Source organism: Salvelinus sp. IW2-2015, linkage group LG36 (assembly GCF_002910315.2).
Source record: "Salvelinus sp. IW2-2015 linkage group LG36, ASM291031v2, whole genome shotgun sequence".
NCBI lineage: Eukaryota > Metazoa > Chordata > Actinopteri > Salmoniformes > Salmonidae > Salvelinus > Salvelinus sp. IW2-2015.
Window position 1 is genome coordinate 23,478,223 of NC_036875.1, and position 19,675 is coordinate 23,497,897.

At 43.6% G+C, this 19,675-nt stretch overlaps 2 protein-coding genes across 2 annotated transcripts in view; one reads left to right on the forward strand and one right to left on the reverse strand.

The window, feature by feature from the left end:
* LOC111959806 (potassium voltage-gated channel subfamily E member 2) overlaps positions 1-19,675 on the forward strand; it is a 367,483-nt gene that overhangs the window by 306,596 nt on the left and 41,212 nt on the right. The gene's annotated exons all lie outside the window — the stretch shown is intronic.
* The window catches only part of LOC111959256 (protein DOP1B), a 52,173-nt gene that overhangs the window by 26,536 nt on the left and 5,962 nt on the right, over positions 1-19,675 (reverse strand). The window contains exons 2-15 of the mRNA XM_070437627.1: positions 17,043-17,217; positions 15,752-15,933; positions 15,397-15,567; positions 15,076-15,265; positions 14,621-14,719; positions 14,300-14,423; positions 12,852-12,955; positions 12,528-12,639; positions 5,879-5,999; positions 3,076-3,195; positions 2,839-2,950; positions 2,506-2,733; positions 1,582-1,925; positions 440-855 (exon numbers count right to left, since the gene is read on the reverse strand). Coding sequence (XP_070293728.1) covers positions 440-855; positions 1,582-1,925; positions 2,506-2,733; positions 2,839-2,950; positions 3,076-3,195; positions 5,879-5,999; positions 12,528-12,639; positions 12,852-12,955; positions 14,300-14,423; positions 14,621-14,719; positions 15,076-15,265; positions 15,397-15,567; positions 15,752-15,933; positions 17,043-17,180 — 2,461 coding nt within the window. The 5' untranslated portion in view covers positions 17,181-17,217. The remainder of the gene's footprint in view (positions 1-439; positions 856-1,581; positions 1,926-2,505; positions 2,734-2,838; positions 2,951-3,075; positions 3,196-5,878; positions 6,000-12,527; positions 12,640-12,851; positions 12,956-14,299; positions 14,424-14,620; positions 14,720-15,075; positions 15,266-15,396; positions 15,568-15,751; positions 15,934-17,042; positions 17,218-19,675) is intronic.

Genomic DNA, 19,675 nt, shown 5'->3' on the forward strand with positions numbered 1-19,675 from the left:
AAGTTAAACAATTTAAAGGCAATGCTACCAAATACTAATTGAGTGTATGTAAACTTCTGACCCACTGGGAATGTGATGAAAGAAATAAAAGCTTAAATAAATCACTCTACTAATATTCTGACATTTCACATTCTTAAAATAAAGTGGTGATCCTAACTGACCTAAGAAAGGCCATTTTTACTAGGATTAAATGTCAGGAATTGTGAAAAACTGATTTTAAATGTATTTGGCTCAGGTGTATGTAAACTTCCGATTTCAACTGTAAGATAAAAAAAAAACATGTTGGTGACTTCACATTCAATATGTTCAACGATTAGGAAAGTATATCAGGGTGCTGACTTTAAGCATCATAAAGTAGTCAAATCAACCCTGTTAGTAAGCCGTATTAGGGTATGGGTAAACAACTATTATTGGGTAAAAGTTAATACAGTGACATCACCTGTATGGTTGAACATGTCGTTATAGAGCCCATGGCTCTCCCCCCCACTCAGGTACAGGGGGAAGGTGGTAGACTCCAACAGAAGGTGGCACGCTGCCGTGAACGCCTGTCGACACTCCTCCGAAATCTCCACCCTGCTCCGGGGCATGTACCCTGCCCCCCAGTCCACCCCTCCTCCTGCACACCTTCGCCCCTTCTTCCTCTCTGTAGGGGGGTCTGGGACAGGGGGGTCTGAGGTGGCACGTGGTTTGTGTTTGTTGGGGGTGAAGAGCTCGGCTAGCTTGTCTTTGATCTGGGTGGTGGTGATCTGAGGGCCCTCTCGGAACGAGGACTTCAGACCAGGGGAGAGGGCAGCGGGGTCGGGTTGTACAGCCTCCTCCTGCCCCCTGACATCCTCCACCTGAACAAGCAGGTACCTGGGAGGGGAGAGAAGGAAGGAGAGGGGAGAGAGAAAGAGAGAGTTGGAGAGAGAGCGAGGTAGACAGAGACATAGAGAGTGAGTTTTCTAGACCTGTTAGTTGTTTAGAACCCCCTAGTGGCAGTTTAAGTTCAGCAGTCTAGAATTGACCTGTTTGTGTCATGTGACAGAAGCAGTTTCAGAAGTGAAGCAATGTTTTTATTTTAGAAGTGAAGCAATGTGTAAGATGTGCAAGTGTGAGTAGTTACAATCCTTCAACATCCTTCTTTATAAGCTTGTCTGACACAATGTCTGTAAGTACATTTGTTTATTAACACAAGGTAAATGTTTATCACACCATTTTCATGTTTCTGTAAAAGATGAATAATTGAGTTCGCGGTTAGTTACTTTGCATTAGCTTCAATGCTATTTCTCCCTAGGGATACCTAGCTGAGTAATATTAAGCATACAATTGCATTGTAGTAACTTTATTTTATATTTGGCTCTAGATTGAGTACTCTTATTCCTTATTTCATACATTTAGTGCAGTTATTGTGGAAGATATTCTGTGCTCTATACTACTGTAACTGACAACATGCACTTTTGTGTTTGTTGCAGTTAGTGTTTAGCTAATTGGATAAGGGCTACTGTACATTTAGCGAATCCAGTATAGTGAGAGAAAGAGACAGATAAAGTTTGTTAAGAGTTGATGATTATGTTTCCCTGATGTGATAGTGTTCTCTACCTGCTGGTGATGAAGGCCAGGATATCCTGCAGATACTGGGTTATGGTCTCCACACTGCCCCCCTTCCTCCACACGCCCTCGCCCTCTTTCACAATCCCTGCCTCCTCAGGGCCCAGGCCCGCCCCTGGTAGGAAGTGCAGCTCTGACGGCGAGGCGCTGATGCCCAATCCGCTGTCTTCAGACCGAAGGGGCAGGAAGGGGCTTTCTCCCTCTCCTGGACCAGTCTCGTGCTCCATGTCCCCATTCAGTTTAGGTTCTTCCTCTGGTTCTGTGTTGTCATGGTTACCGTTGACCTTACCACCATCTTCATCATTATCCTCCTCATCCCTTTCCTTGTCCACGTCCTGTAGGGTAGAAAATGTATGATCCAACCAGATTATCACCATTGAGGGAGAGTGTAAAATGACCTAAAAGGACTGTTAAAGAACCATCTCCTTGTCCTTAAACTTCTCAAATATCCATTAATTTTCAAGGAGAAATCCCATCACGGTCCAGTCAGTGACTGAACAAAGCTAGAGATCAGTGGGAGCTGTGTCTATGTGACAGACAGACAGGTCAATGTTACAGCTGGACTCCAGACCTTGGCAAAAAAAACTATTACATCTGAATGGACAGTGAAATGTTAAGCATGTGATTGGCCGGCCTGTGTACAGTCAGGATCTAAGATCAAGACAAGAGTAGTATAGTACCCTACCAGAAATGTTATCCCTCGGTCAGACAGATCACCTCCCAGACAGTATCCTGACCTAAGGGCACAGCATCCTGACCTAAAGGCATGTCCTTTCTGAAGTACCTCTGTAATGCTGCATCCTTAACTCCCATTTTTCTTCTACTCTCAATACATGTCATAGCTTATCTGAACCACTGCGCACACACACACACACACACACACACACACACACACACACACTCTCTCCCTCTGACCTGAACATATTCAAAGCTCTCCTCCTGTGCCTCCACTTCCTGTGTCTGTGACTCCTCCATGTCCATATGCGCCACGGGCATCTGGATCTTACTGAGCACCTTGAAGCAGGCGTGCAGGCCTTGCGTGAGCTCCAATAAGTCCAGGGAAGTCATGTGGGTGCAGAGCGCGTTCAGCATGCGACACAACATCTGGGGCAGGAACTGAGACTGGATGTCAGCATGGAGCTCCTATTGGACCAGACACAGAGAAACGGACCAATCAAAGAGAGAGACACAGAGAAACCGACCAATGAGAGAGAGAGAGAGAGAGAGAGAGAAAGAGAGAGAGTGTACCAGAGGGATAACATCCATTAGAAATATGATGAGTGTGGAGATCTCTGTGACAGAGGGAGCAGGAGAGGCACTCTGATACTGCAGAGTGGGTAGCGGCAGGTCAGCTAGGTCACTATGGAGACAGAGACAGGAAGAGAGAGAGAGCAGTTAAACAATGTTTGAGAAATATGCTTTATAACATTAAAGCTACTATGACTATTCCAGAGGAGGTACAGTAAGGGTTAGTAGAGGTGTTACCTGAGGCAGGTGCAGAAGTGGCAGGTCATGTAATCCCACAGGAAATCACTGTTCATGGAGCTCACCAGCATGTTCACTGTCTTTATGATCTCTGACGCGTTCTTGTTTTCTTTTATTTTACTGCACAGACAACACAATACAAATACATCCTCGAAGTCACTATCATGTCACTCTCTTTTTAGAAAACTGTTAGGATATAAGGACAACCATTCCCAATAAATAACATTCATTTAGATATGAGTTTATTCTCCACTCACAGTGCCTTCAGAAAGTATTCACAACCCTTGATTTTTTCCAAATGTTGTTGTGTTACAGCCTGAATTTAAAATTGATTAAATTGAGATTGCGTCACTGGCCTCCACAATACCCCACAATGTCAAAGTGGAAAGATGTTTTTTGAATTTTTTTACAGATTATACTGAACAAAAATGTAAACGGAACAATGTCTAATAGTTTACTGAGTTACAGTTCATATAAAGAAGTCAGTCAATTGAAATAAATCATTAGGCCCTAATCTGTGGATTCCACTTGTCTGGGCAGGGGTGCATTAATGGGTGGGCCTATGACTGGGGAGCCAGGCCCAGCCAATCAGAATGAGTTTTACCTCACAAAAGGGCTTTATTACAGACAGTCATACTCCTAGTCCATCAGTTGAAGAAGCCGGATGTGGAGGATCTGGGCTGGCATGGTTACACGTGATCTGCGGTTGTGAGGCCGTTTGGAAGTTCTGCCATATTCTCTTAAACGACGTTGGAGGCAGTTTATGGTAGAGAAATGAACATCCAATTCTCTGGCAACAGCTCTGGTGGACATTCCTGCAGTCAGCATGCCAATTGCAAACTCCCTCAAAACTTGAGACATCTGTGGCATTGTGCTGTGTGACAAAAATGCACATTTTAAAGTGGCCGTTTATTGTCCCCAGCACAAGGTGCACCTGTGTAATGATCATGCTGTTTAATCGGCTTCTGGATATTCCACACCTGTCAGGTGGATGGATTATCTTGGCAAAGGAGAAATGCTTACTAACCGGGATGTAAACAAATTTGTGCACAAAATTTTAGCAAAATAAGCATCACTACACACTGTCCACCAAATTAGCTTTTTGTGCATACTATATGGAAAAGTTCTGTTATTTTTTTATTTCAGCTCATGAAACATGGGACCAACACTTTGCATGTTGAGTTTATATTTTTGTTCAGTGTAATTCAAATCAAAGTTTATTTGTCACGTGCGCCGAAAACAGCAGGTGAAATGCTTACAGTGCAATTTAAGTAAAAAATAGGTATTAGGTAAACAATAGATAAGTAAAGAAACAGTCAAATGACAGTGAAAATAACAGTAGCGAGGCTATATACAGGTGGTACCGGTACAGAGTCAACGTGCAGGGGCACCGGTTAGTCGGGCTAATTAATTGTGAAAAGCTGAAATGTCTTGAGAAAATAAGTTTTCAAACCCTTTGTTATGACAAGCCTAAATAAGTTCACTTTGGATGGTATATCAATACACGTAGTCACTACAAAGATGCAGGCGTCCTTACTAATTCAGTTGCCAGAGGAAGGAAAACGCTCAGATTTCACCATGAGGCCAATGGTGACTTTCAAACAGTTACAAAGTTTAATGGCTGTGATAGGAGAAAATTGAGGATGGATCAACAACATTGTAGTTACTCCACAATTTTTATTTTTTTATTTATTTTACCGTTATTTTACCAGGTAAGTTGACTGAGAACACGTTCTCATTTGCAGCAACGACCTGGGGAATAGTTACAGGGGAGAGGAGGGGGATGAATGAGCCAATTGTAAACAATACTAACCTAATTGACAGAGTGAAAAGAAGGAAGCCTGTAAAGATTAACAAATATTCCAAAACATGCATCCTGTTTGCAACAAGGCACTAAAATAATACTGCAAAAAATGTGGCAAAGCAATTCATTTTTTGACCTGAATACAAAGTGTTTTGGATTTGCCCCAAACATTACAACACATTACTGAGTACCACTTTCCATATTTCCAAGCATAGTGGTGGCAGCAGCATCATGTTATAGGTATGCTTGTAATCATTAATTAATCAAATGTATTTATAAAGCCCTTTTTACATCAGCAGTTGTCACAAAGTGCTTATACAGAAACCCATCCTAAAACCCAAAACAGGAAGCAATACAGATGTAGAAGCAAGGGGAGTTTTTTCAGGGTAAAAATAAATGGAATGGAGCCAAGCACAGGCAAAATCCTAGAGGAAAACCTAGTTCAGTCTGCTTTCCACCAGACACTGGGAGATGAATTCACCTTTCAGCAGGACAATAACTTAAAACACAAGGTCAAATATACACTGGAGTTGCTTACCAAGAAAGTGAATGTTCCTGAGTGGCCGAGTTACAGTTCTGACATAAATTTGCTTGAAAATCTATGGTAAGACCGGAAAATGGTTGTCTAGCCATGATCAAGAACAAATTTGACAGAGCTTAAAGAATTCTGGAAAGAATAATAGGCATATGTTGCACAATTCAGGTGTGGAAAGCTCTTAGAGTTACCCATAAAAACAAATTTTTGCTGCCGAAGGTACTGACTCAGGGGGTTGAATACTTCTCTAATCAAGGCATTAGTGTTTTATTTTTCATAAATGTTTTACCAATGTTATAATTTTTCTTCCACTTTGACATTAGAGTACTGTGTAGATCGTTTACAAAAAAATGACAATTAAATACATTTTAATCCCACGTTGTAACACAACAAAATGTGGAAAAAGTCAAGGTGTGTGAATACTTTCTGAAGGCACAGTATCTCTTCCGCACCGGTCTTCTCACCTGGTTAGTTGGTTGCCCGTCAGGCCAGTGCTGGTGATAGACTCCTCTCCCAGCATCTCTCTGCAGTAGCTGTAGAACGCTCTCACCACCTCCAATAACACACTGCCCACCACCAGAGGACCTGTTAGAGACCACCATCATCACTACACACTGTCCACCACCAGAGGACCTGATAGAGACCACCATCATCATCATCATCATCACTACACACTGTCCACCACCAGAGGACCTGATAGAAACCACCACCATCATCATCACTACACCATACCAGAGGGCCTTAGAGAGACTACCATCATTATCATCACTACCAGAGGTCCTGAGATAGACTACCATCATCATCTTCTTCATCACCACTACACTATCTACGAGCAGAGGGATTGAGACAGATGAAGAGAGATAGAAGGGAAGGGGTGGGGGGGGGAGACAAGGCCTGAGGGAGGGGAGATGTGTGTATTTAGGCCTGAAGGTGTCTGCATGCTTCCCATCCGAAACAGTTTGTGCATACAGTGCATTCGGAAAGTATTCAGACCCCTTCCCTTTTCCCACATATTCTTACGTTACAACCTTATTCTAAAACAGATTAAATATTTTTTTCCCCTCATCAATCTACACACAAAACCCCATATTGACAAAGCAAAAACAAGTTTAGACAATTTTGCAAATGTATTAAAAACTAAAAACAGATACCTTATTTACATAAGTATTCAGACCTTTTGCTATGAGACTCGAAATTGAGCTCAGGTGCATCCTGTTTCCATTGATCATCCTTGAGATATTTCTACAACTTGATTAGAGTCCATCTGTGGTAAATTCAATTGATTGGACATGATTTGGAAAGGCACACACCTGTCTATATAAGGTCCCACAGTTGACAGTGCATGTCAGAGCAAAAACCAAGCCATGAGGTCGAAGGAATTGTCCGTAGAGCTCCGAGAAAGGATTGTGTCGAGGCACTGATCTGGGGAAGGGTAACAAAACAATTATGCAGGAATGAAGGTCCCCAAGAACACAGTGGCCTCCATCATTCTTAAATGGAAGAAGTTTAGACCCACAAAGACTCTTCAAAGAGCTGGCCGCCGGGCCAAACTGAGCAATCGGGGGAGTAGGGCCTTGGTCAGGGAGGTGACCAAGAACCTGATGGTCACTTTGACAGCCCTCCACAGTTCCTCTGTGGAGATGGGAGAACTTTCCAGAAGGACAACCATTTCTGCAGCACTCCACCAATCAGGCCTTTATGGTAGAGTGGCCAGACGGAAGCCACTCCTCAGTGAAAGGCACATGACAGCCTGCTTGGAGTGTGCCAAAAGGCACCTAAAGACTCTCATACAATGAGAAACAAGATTGAACTCCTTGGCCTGAATGCCAAGCGTCACGTCTGGAGGAAACCTGGCACCATCCCAATGGTGAAGCATGGTGGTGGCAGCATCATGCTGTGGGGATGTTTTTCAGTGGCAGGGACTGGGAGACTAGTTAGGATTGAGGGGAAGATGAACGGAGCAAAGTACAGAGAGATCCTTGATGAAAACCTGCTCAGGACCTCAGACTGGGGTGAAGGTTCACCTTCCAACAGAACAACCCCCTAAGCACACAGCCAAGACAGAGCCCGGACTTGAACCCGATCGAACATCTCTGGAGAGATCTAAGAGTAGCTGTGCAGCGACGCTCCCCACACAACCTGACAGAGCTTGAGGATCTGCAGAGAAGAATGAGAGAAACACCCCAAATACAGGTGTGCCAAGCTTATAGCATCATACCCAAGAAGACTCGCGGGTGTAATGCCAAAGGTTCTTCAACAAAGTACTGAGTAAAGGGTCTGAATACTTATGTAAATACGATATTTATATTATTTTATAAATTTGCAAAAATGTATAAAAACCTGTTTTTGCTTTGTCATTATGGGGTATTGTGTGGGAATTCATGAGGGAAAAAAACGATTTAATCCATTTTAGAATAAGGCTTTAACGTCAAGGGATCTGAATACATTCGGAATGCACTGTATATTATGATGACGTTTTGTGACGTTTTTTTGTTCGTTTTGGTCTTCGGAAAGTGTTTTTTTCGGCTGTTCGTGCACACATTTTTTTTTATAGGTAAGCCGAAGTCTACTCGCCTTCGTCGGTGGTTGGTCAATAGTAGGAATTCTTCAATTCTTCAATGTTGTCATTCAACGAGAGACAAATATTTTTCATGCAAATTTTTCACTTGTACTGCAACAAACATCTTAGTTAGATGTAAGATCTCCTCAGCAAAAACTTTAATGACATTTCTTGAGTTATCTATTTTTAGTAAATACTATTGACACTTTTTTCTTGTTTTTCAAGCGGTCTTTTAAGGGAGTATGCGAGAAGACTCGTTCGACTAGGCACCAGCCGAACCGAAGCATTCGGAAGACTTAAGGGAGGTGAGGTATGTGTGTTTGGGCCTGTGGGAGGGGAGGTGTGTGTGTTTGGGCCTAAGGGTGTGCTTCATTCTATAGCTAGAGGACTCCTGATATCTCTAGGAGTGATGAGTATAATATTTTTCTTTATCTGTTGTTGTCTAGTACTGTCTTTTTGCTAGCTAGGGCCATGTACTTTAAGTGTTGCCTGTCTTCCCAGTAGCTTACTTGGTGTGTGAACTGCTGACTGCTCATAACTTGCAGATGATTGTTGACACATAAACCAGGATTAAGGGGCAAGGCAATTTGTGACTCTTGTTGTTTTCATAATCAGTGGCTGTATTGGAGGGGGAGTGGTTTTTCCTCTCCTCAGCAGTCAGAAATTAGTACCAGGATGTGTGCTCTTCACCTTTGCAAGCAATTAGTATTAGTACTTCAGACTCCCCTGATTTCTAAGCGGCGGTCTAGTCGCAAAACGAAGATTGTCACCGAAACAAAAACGGTTCTGCTGAGTTGTTCGAGGAAGGAAAGAGAGGAAGGCTCCATCCACACCACTATCTCACTTAAGTATCTTACTTGGTTATTTTCAGATCTCATTTTGCTCTTTTGTAGCTTTGACAACTACAATATGTGTGTGTTTTCTATACCTGTTCGCTCCTCTTCCTGGAGGCTTTACAGATGCTCCCCACCCCTTGGCTACAACCCATCTAATTTGGTGTACCCTGCACGCACAACCCTGGTCTCTGGCAGCGTTTGGAACTACCAGAGCCTATGCTGCCCTTCAGTCCTTTTAATTTTTGGCCCTGACAGAGACATGGATACCCCCAGAGAACACTGCTACTCCAGCTCCTCTCTCTTCATAGTTCGAGAGCATCTGGTCGTCACACAGGACTACTAATAACTCCTAAGTGGAGACTTTCTATCATTTCAATTCCATGCGGTCACTGTTAAGCTTGTCCACTAAAGCTTAACAATGATGTCACCTATTGCCCACCAGGTGTCCTTAAATAGTTACTCAATGAGCTTGACACCTTGATTAAGCTAATTTCCTGACGATGGCTCACCGCTCTTCGTACTTGGCGACTTCAACCTCATTTCTTTCCAACTCTCTCTTTCCCCTCCTTGCCTCTTTTGACCTCAGCCTTTCCCAGTCCCCTCCCACTCACAAGGCAGGCAATATGCTTGACCTTATCTTTACTTGAGGCTGTTTGCCTACTTATCTCACTGCAATCCCCCTCCAGGTCTCTGATCCCTACTTAGTTTCCTTTTCTGTCTCCCTTTCCTCCAACCATAGCTACACAGCCCCTACCCAGATGATCATGTGCCATCGGAATCTTTGCACTCTCTCTCCCACTACTCTCTCATCTTTCCCTTCTGCTAAATCCTTCTCCCTCCTGTCTCCTGATTCTGCCTCTTCAACCCAACTCTCCTCCCTTTCCGCATCCTATGACTTGCACTAGAGGTCGACCGATTTATCGGCATGCCCGATTAATTTCAAGTTTTCATAACAATCGGTAATCGGCCTTTTTGGATGCCGATTATGGCCGATTACATTGCAATCCACGAGGAGACTGCATGGCAGGCTGACCACCTGTTACGCGAGTGCAGCATCAAAACGACCTGTGGCTGCAAGGAGCCAAGGTAAGTTGCTTGCTAGCATTAACTTATCTTATAAAAACAATCAATCTTAACATAATCACTAGTTAACTACACATAGTTGATGATATTACTAGGTTAATTAGCTTGTTCTGCGTTGCATATAATAAATGCGGTGCCTGTTAATTTATCATCGAATCACAGCCTACTTCAATTTCGCCAAACGGGTGGTGATTTAACAAAAGCTCAAATGTACCTAACCATAAACATCAATACACTGAAGTATATATATTTTTAAACCTGCATATTTAGTTAAACGAAATGCATGTTAGCAAGCAGTATTAACTAGAGAAATTGTCACTTCTCTTGCGTTCAGTGCAAGCAGAGTCAGGGTATATGCAGCAGTTTGGGCCACCTGGCTCGTTGCAAACTGTGTGAAGAGCATTTCTTCCTAACATAGACTGTAATTAATTTGCCAGAATTTGCCATAATTATGACATAACATTGAAGGTTGTGCAATGTAACAGCAATATTTAGACTTAGGGTTGCCACACGTTCGATCAAATACGGAACGGTTCCGTATTTCACTGAAAAAATAAACGTTTTGTTTTCGAAATGATAGTTTCCGGATTTGACCATATTAATGACCAAAGGCTCGTATTTCTGTGTGTTTATTATATTATAATTAAGTATATGATTTGATATTTGATAGAGCAGTCTGACTGAGCGCTGGTAAGCAGCAGCAGGTTCGTAAGAATTCATTCAAACAGCACTTTACTGCGTTTGCCAGCAGCTCTTAGCAATGCTTGAAGCACAGTGCTGTTTATGACTTCAAGCCTATCAACTCCCAAGATTAGGCTGGCAATACTAAAGTGCCTATAAGAACATCCAATGGTCAAAGGTATATGAAATACAAATGGTATAGAGAGAAATAGTCGGCGAGTCATAATTCCTATAATAACGAAGACCTAAAACTTCTTAACTGGGAATATTGAAGACTCATGTTAAAACGAACCATGTTAAAAGGAAGCTTTCATATGAACTCATGTTCTGAGCAAGGAACTTAAATGTTAGCTTTTTTACATGGCACATATTCCACTTTTACTTTCTTCTCCAACACTGTGTTTTTGCATTATTTAAACCAAATTGAACATATTTCATTATTTATTTGAGACTAAATAGATTTTATTTATGTATTTTATTAAGTTAAAATAAAAGTGTTGATTGTTCATTGTTTAATAATTGTCATTATTACACACATACATATTATAAAATCGGCCGATTAATCGGTATGGGCTTTTTTGGGTCCTCAATAATCGGTATCGGTCAACCTCTAACTTGCACTGTACCCTTTCCTCCCGGTCGGCTTGGGAGGAAAGGGGACTAAACTTCCGGACGACCTATCAGCCTTTCACTCCCTCCTCTCTACCTTTGCTTCCTCTGTATCCACTGCTAACTCCACTTTCAATCACTCTAAATGTCAAGCTTCTGCCTCTAACCCTAGGAAACTCTTTTCAACCTTCTCCCTCCCTAATCCTCCACACCCTCCCCCTACGTGGATGACTTTGTCAACCACTTTAAAAAGAAGGTTGACGACATCCGCTCCTCATTCACTCAGCATATTGAGTCCACTGGTCCCACTCACACATAATTACCCTACGCCTTGACCTCTTTATCCTCTCTCTCTCCCGATTAAATCCTGCGACTAGTGAGATCCGGCCGCCAGACAACTTGCCCACTCAACCCCATCCCCTCTCCATATCTCTTGAGACCTTCTCCCATTCCTCATCAACTTATCCCTGACCACTGGCTGCGTCCCACCGGACTTCAAAATGGCCTGAGTCGCTCCCCTGCTCAAAGCAACACTCATGACTCCTCTGATGTCAAAAACTACAGACCGGTATTCTTTATTTTATTTTCAAAACATTGAGTGTGCGGTCAGTCTCTGACCAACTCTCTTGCCATCTCTCTCAGAATGACCTTCTTGATCCAAATCAGTCAGGTTTCAAGACTAGTCATTCAACTGAGACTGCTCCTCTGTGTCACAGAGGCTCTCTGCACTGCCAAAGCTGACTCTCCTCTCTCATCCTCCTAGATCTATCCACTGCCTTTGACACCATGAACCATCAGACCTCCTCTCCACTTTCTCAGGCTAGGCGTCTCAGGCTCTGCACACTCTTGGATTGCATCCTACCTGGCAGGCTGCTTCTACCAGGTGACGTGGAGAGGATCTGTGTCTGCACCAGGTGGTGACACACATCTTTGCATGCCTGACAGATACGCTGCCCACCTGGTGTTCAACCTTCCAAAGTTCTCCCATGTCACCCCGCTCTTCCGCACAATCCACTGGCTTCCAGTCGAAGCTCGCATCCACTACAAGACCATGGTACTTGCCTACGAAGCAGCAACAGGAACTGCCCCTCCATACCTTTAGGCTATGCTCAAACCCTACACCCCAACCCGAGCACTCTTCTGCCACCTCTGGTCTCTTGGCCCTCCAAACTATGACTGTGATATGTGGTTGTCTCACCTAGCTATCTGAAGATGAATGCACTAAATGTAAGTCGCTTTTGATAAGAGGGTCTGCTAAATTACTAAAAAGTAAAATGTAAGGAAGGGGAGGTGTGTGTGTGTGTGTGTGTTTAGGCCTGAAGGAGGGGAGGTGTGTGTGACTACCGATCTCTGGCTTATCCATGAGGCTGATGATGATGCGGAAGGGTCGGAGATAACCAATCACGCTCTCCGGGTCTGCCTCCACATCCTTCTGATTCAGGATGTTGATCAAAGCCTAAGTACAGAGAAACAGAGTACATACATACACAAGGTTACACCACCAGGTATTGACTGAATCCAAGGTCACATTGTTTCTATGTTTTCGTATTTGAATGAGTGACTTGCATTTAAAGGGCAGGTGTTTTTCGAGAAGTCCTTTGTGAGGTTTAATCCTCTGTAACAGTATGATTTATATAACTGCTCAACAGTAGTGTTAGTGTGTCTGACCTGCACTAGGAGTTCTCTGGAGTGGGTGTTGAAGTAGAAGGCTGTGTGTTCCTCCATGGAGATGTCAGGGTCTGCTGCAATCATACCCCCCTTAATGTCTGTGCCTGGCGAACAGCAACACACACACACACACTGACAGATAGTAATTTACAGTGCCTTCAGAAAGTATTCACACCCCTTGACTTTTTCAACATGTTGTTGTTACAGCCTAAAAAGAAAATTGCTTAAAAAAAAAAAACACCCCATAAAGTGGAATTATGCTTTTCAAAATGTTTACTAATGAACTACTAATAACACTGGATGGTGTATAAATACATCAAGTCACTACAACGATACAGGCTTCCTTCCTAATTCAGTTGCCAGAGAGGAAGGAAACCGCTCAGGTATTTCGCCATGATGCCAAGGGTGAGGATGGATCAACAACATTTTAGTTACTCCACAATACTAAACTAATTGACTAAACTAATTCCAAAACATGTATCCTGTTTGTAACAAGGCACAATTTTTTGTCCTTAATACAAAGTGTTATGTTTGGGGCAAATCCAATACAACACATTACTGAGTACAATTCTCCATATTTTCAAGCAAAGTGGTGGCTGTATCATGTAATGGGTATGCTTGCAACCGTCATGGACTGGGGAGTTTTTCAGGATAAAAAATACATTGAATGGAGCTAAGCACAGGCAAAATCCTAGCAGAAAACCTGGTTCAGTCTGCTTTCCACCAGACACTGGGAGATGAATCCACCTTTCAGAAGGATAATAACCTAAAACACAAGGCCAAATCTACACTAGTTGCTTACCAAGAAGACAGTGAATGTTCTGGAGTGGCCGAGTTACAGTTTTGACTTAAATCTACTTGAAAATCTATGGCAAGATCTGAAAATGTTTATCTAGCAATGATCAACAACCAATTTGAAAGAGCTTGAAGAATTTTGAAAAGAATAATGAGCAAATGTTGCCCAATCCAGGTGTGGAAAGCTCTAAGAGACTTGCCCAGAAAGACAGCTGTAATCGCTGCCAAAGGTGCTTCTACAAAGTATTGACTCAGGGGTGTGAATACTTATGTAAATGAGATCTCTATTTCATTTTCAATACATTTCTAAACATTTCTAAAAACATGTTTTGTGTGTAGAAAATAAATACTTTTTTAATACATTTTGAATTCAGGCTGTAACACAACAAAATATTGAATAAGTCAAGGGGTATGAATACTTTTTGAAGACACTGTATAATAACAAGGCATACATTTTTGTCTCTTTAATGCAAGGGGGAAATAATTGAAGCTATATGGATAAATGTATTACCTAGACTTTAACGACAGCTAAAGCTATTATTAGCTACACAGTGAACTATATTCAGGCCTATTGCTAGACTAGGACTCAAAGCCATAACTTCATTGCATGTGGGTGTGTGTGTGTGTGGTGCATGTCTATCCACACTAGCTACCTAGCAGCCAGCCGTAGAGGCGTCTGTTGAGGGACATGTCTCTGCGGAGCAGCGTGAGGGAAGCAGCAGACACCACTGTGATCATGTCCTCCCTGGTCATAGGAATACTGCCTTCTGTTGGGTCCTGAGAGAACAACAGGTACAGAGGGGGCACAGGGAGGAGAAAGAAGGAGTTAATGAAGAGGGAGAAGGAAACATTAGCAGATGAAGATAGAGAGGCAGAGAAGGAAGAGTTGGAGGAGGAGCGAGGGGAAGTGGAGGAGCAGGACAGGGTGGATAAGCTGAAAAAGGTGAGGTGGTGAAGGAGGAAAAGTTACTCACCAGGCAGGTGGCCAAGGAGAAGAAGTATAGCAGGATCTCCAACATGTTCCTCTGCACCAGAACATTAGAGTCCTGCAGAGACAGACACAACGCCTTCATCTGGAAGAGAGAGGAAAGTAAAGGGAGATACCTAGTCAGTTGTACAACTGAATGCCTTCAACTGAAATGTGTCTTCCGCATTTAACCCAACCCCTCTGAATCTGAGAGGTGTGGGGAGCTGCCTTAATCGACATCCACGTCTTCGGCGCCCGGGGAACAGGTTAACTGCCTTGCTCAGGGGCAGAATGACAGATTTTTACCTTGTCAGCTCGGGGATTCGATCCAGCAACCTTTCGGTTACTGGCCCAACGCTCTAACCACTAGAGGGAGAGAGAGGTTCTACAACATATCCAACATGGCAGACACATCCCGACACTCATACTCATATTAACATGTGGAAACACACATCAACTCACCACCAAGCGGTTGTTATAGCCCAGCATGCATCTCTGCTGGCGCGGTGGGGTGAAGCGGTCGAAGTGTGTGACGATGAAGAGAGAGGCGGGTAGCCGGACCAGAGGGCTGACCAACACACTGCCCCACAGAGCACCATAGAACACTTGCTGGCCCACTAACAGAGACAGCCTCAGTAGCAACGCATCCGTCCTGGACAGAGAAGGGAGAGAGATCAAAGTTTAAGATAGTGGGAAAAGGAAGAGGATATGTTATATTATGCAAATATTTATGGGAGAGCTATTTTTAGCTCTGTTTAGATACACAGGTACATGTGTGCGTACCTGTCGTAGACATCAGCTCCCTCCTCCAGGCCAGGCAGTAGTCCAGTGATGAAGGCCTGTAGGCTGGGCAGTAAGGCCCTCTGTAGGGGGAGGTAGTAGCGCTCATACAGCGTCAACAGGGCTGGCTTCACCGCCATCGCAGCATGGCCCAGCAACGGGAACAGTCCTGAGCTAAAACACACACGACAGAGATCAATACAACACACTAACTCATACAGTACAGGTGAACAACACACAAATCCCCCCAAAACACACTAACATTGTTCAATAGGCCTTCAAACAAATCAGGACAATAGAGAGGCATGTACATGCACACACACAAAATGGGTTAGACTGGTTCGCACGAGTCCCACACCTGTAGATGAAGAGGTCCTTGGCCAGCCATTTGGTGCCGATGATCTTGAAGATGATCTCATAGGTCTCTAAGGCCTTGAGGTGCACTCCACTGGGCAGGGCCGGGTGCAGACACTGGGCCAGACGCTTCCCAATGATCAGCCTCTGGGGCAGCAGAGAGTAGCGCAGGTTACTTTGCAGGGCCTAGGGGGACAGACAGTGAGAGATATGCCAGTGGTGCGTGTTAGTGGTATGTGTTTTAATGAATATCAATGAAGTTCGTAATTCATTGGTAATTATTGTATAATTACCATGCTACTTTGTAATTTGCTTTGTTTACTTGACATATTAATGCTAAAGTGGCCTGAAATAATTCTCATTCATTCACACATAGCACCTAGACACACACAGATCAAAACACGGCCATTCTACCATAACACTCCTTAGCAAACATCCTTCTTCCTAAAGCAGGGACCTACTAGTGTCCAAAGTCCCACTTGGGTGGAGCCGGGGACAGAGTGAGGCCATGTATTCTGGGCTATTGAAGTAGAACAATTTACGAGAAACTTGAAACGGAGTGCCTGCAAAAGCAATCTATACACACTATATGATAGGTCAATAAGAGTTTGAATAATGTGTTTGGTAAATACATTATTCAGTGAAAGGGATAGTCTATCAGCCTCTCCATTGAATGATTGGGGGATAAGTGAATGAACACTGATGTAGGATAATTTTTAGAAACTCAATTGATAGATTGGGAATGATTTCCATCTCCCAGTCCACTGATCCTGGAGCCAGATCCAGATAGAACCAGATGCAACCATGGCAATGCCAGCAAGGCCAGATAAGTGACTGCAGGTAGTGACTGGGCTCAGAGCCAGAGAGTCACTCACACACAGACACACGCCCATCAACTCTTACACACATATAATATGCATGTTGTTGAGTTTAAAATTGCCGAAAGTAGCAAAAACTATTCCTGCTTTGTTTACAGAACTGTTAAACTGACACTTCCGCATGCAAATGCTCTCAATGCAAACCAACATACACAAAATAACTAATAAAACACTAATGGCAATACACTGATCAAGAGACCAATGGCCTGTCTAACTCATCAATGCAAAATAATAAGCAGTGCTCTTCTACTCTGACAGGACACGAACACAGAGGAAATGCAAATCAGGATGGAAATACAACTGAATGCACCACTGAGTAATTTCATCTGTCACACCATGGGTGCAACTCAATAGTATAGAGTGTCTGGATGTCTGACCTCCAGACTCAATATATTGTACCAGCCTTGCCATCCATACCTTGTTGAGTTTGCCCAGAGAGGAGATGAGGTCAGCCCACTCGCTGGACGACTCAAAGTTCCGCAGGGCTTTCTCGATGACCGCTGCGTAGCTACGGTAACGGTAGTCATTCTGCAGCTCCTGCTCCTCGGGATCCATGATGCCTCACTCATGCCCCAGCATGCTCAGCCTGTGTCTGGGGAAAGGAAGGGGAGCAGAGGAGGATAGGGAGAGAGGGGGAGACAGAACAGAGAATTGTTGTCAGACATTAATCCCTACACCAAAATCATGTCCAATAGGCTACATGTACTTGAAATGTTTTGATACGGTGTAACCTAATGAACACAACCCTGAACCCAGATCTCTGTTTGTAGCATGTTGCAGAGGGATTTTTCTTGCAAACGTGGTTTGATATGCTTACAGTCACACGTGCACACACACACATGCAGGAATCACAATGTGCTCAATCATGATTGGGTCTGCTCTGTGCTGGTCTGCCTGGCCTGTCTTGAATTCTGAGAACGATGGGAGAGGGAGGAGTGTGTACAATAGACAACTGGTATTTAGGACACAAGGCGAAGAATTCCTGTTTACCACATTTACACATGCTCCCAGAGGAATAAACATCAGGGCCCATATTCACAAAGTGTCTCCTGATAGAAGTGCTGATCTAGGAGTAGTTTAGCCTTTTAAATCATGATGAATAAGATGGGAGCACTCTTACTCTTGAGATGATTTGTGAATACTGGAGCAAGTAACGCCCACAGACGCTTGCTATGACAACCAGTGGGATAGCGAGTCCTTTGAAAGATCTCAAATGGAAACCTCATCCTCGATATGCAATAAACAGGCTTAAAGTCAATAAAACCATTTATTCAGCTAGCAAAAATATTTGGTTGAACTGCATTATGATCAGATGGCTCTTCTGCAGTGGCATAGTTGTTTTGTGTGTGTGTGTGTACTATGCCAATGTAATAGAGCAGAGAGAGGGACTAACATACAGGACAGGATTAGAGCAACAGAGACATCTGGACTCACTTTGGGAGCGAGAGAGAGGCTTTAACATGGGCAAGCCTGCCCAACACGTGCCTGACAACACACACACGCACACACAATATTATGCTTATAAAAACACAATATCATGAGTTCCCTGGTTGTTTCGTTAAAGACACGAGCACTGCCACATGGGAGGAGTCTCATTCTGGTCACTCCATGTCAGTACAGTAGCAGGTCAGCTTACCTCTGGAAATAATTCCTCCTTTAACAGAATAACAGCGAGGAAGCACTATAAAACTCAATGCCTTGAGCCATGGAAACAGGAGAGAACATGGTGCTGCTGAGCAACAATAACATGGCAGCCAGTAACCAAGTCAGAGTAAATGTCAACGACAAAGTGGTTTACCAATACATGCTCTACCCTAATCACTCTGTCTGGGGTATACCTGCGCACACCTCAAGCTCAGAACCCATATCCCTCCCCTCTATATGTGTAACAACCTAGCTCTCTGTGTCTGTGTCTTAGAGGCTGTGTGTGGATAGTGAGATCACAGGCACACTCAGTCGGTTGATTAAATTAGGGCCATCTCAGGTCAACATCTCTAGTCTGGGTTCTAATGGACAGGAGGGGCTGCTTTTGTTTGTTTGCCAGCCTTACCATTATTTATCTGTCTGTCTCCTCCACAACATTGATCTTCAAAGTGTTTCCTGGAAACAAAATGAGCAGACACGCCGACACACACATGGATTGACTTGATAATTGACTAGGACTATCTCCTTTAAATCTAGGCCTATTTCTGTCTCTGTTTCTCTCTAAACCTTTATCTCAGACAAGCTTAGGGTTTTGTAGACAGAAAGGTTGACAAAGAGACAGACGGGAAAGTTTGCCGATGGCACGACGGTGGTAGGCCTCATCACCGACGATGATGAAACAGCATATAGGGAGGTCAGAGACCTGGCAGTGCGGTGCCAGGACAACAACCTGTCCCTCAACGTCAGCACGACAAAGGAGCTGATGGTGGACTACGTGAACCGAAGGGCCGAGCACGCCCCCATTCACATGGACGGGGCTGTAGTGGAGCAGGTCGAGAGCATCAAGTTCCTGTGTCCACATCACTAAGGATCTATTGTGGTCCAAACACACCAACACAGTCATGAAAAGGGCATGACAATGCCTCTTCCACCACAACAACAACTTAAGATCCTCAAAATGTTCTGCAGCTGCGCCATTGAGAGAATCTTGACTGGTCTAGTCCATTACTGGGGCCGAACTCCCTGCCATCCATGACCTCTATACCAGGCGGTGTCAGAGGAAGGCCCTTAAAAATTGTCAAAGACTCCAGCCACCCAAGTCATACTGTTCTTTCTGCTACCACAAGGCAAGCGGTAACGATACACCAAGTTTGGAACCAACAGGACCCTGAATAGCTTCTACCCACAAGCTACAAAACTGCTAAATAGTTAGTTAAATAGTTCAAGTTGCACTATGCAGACATCGCGCTGCCATTTTGTGGTTGCTAAAACTCTAATAGTTTGCCTAATTTCAGTTTATGTGACAAAAATAGCTAGTATAGTGTAGAGAATCATTGTACCATTTAAACCACTGTGAAATATATTTTCCATAACCAAAAATATTGTTGTTTCATCTGGTGTACAAA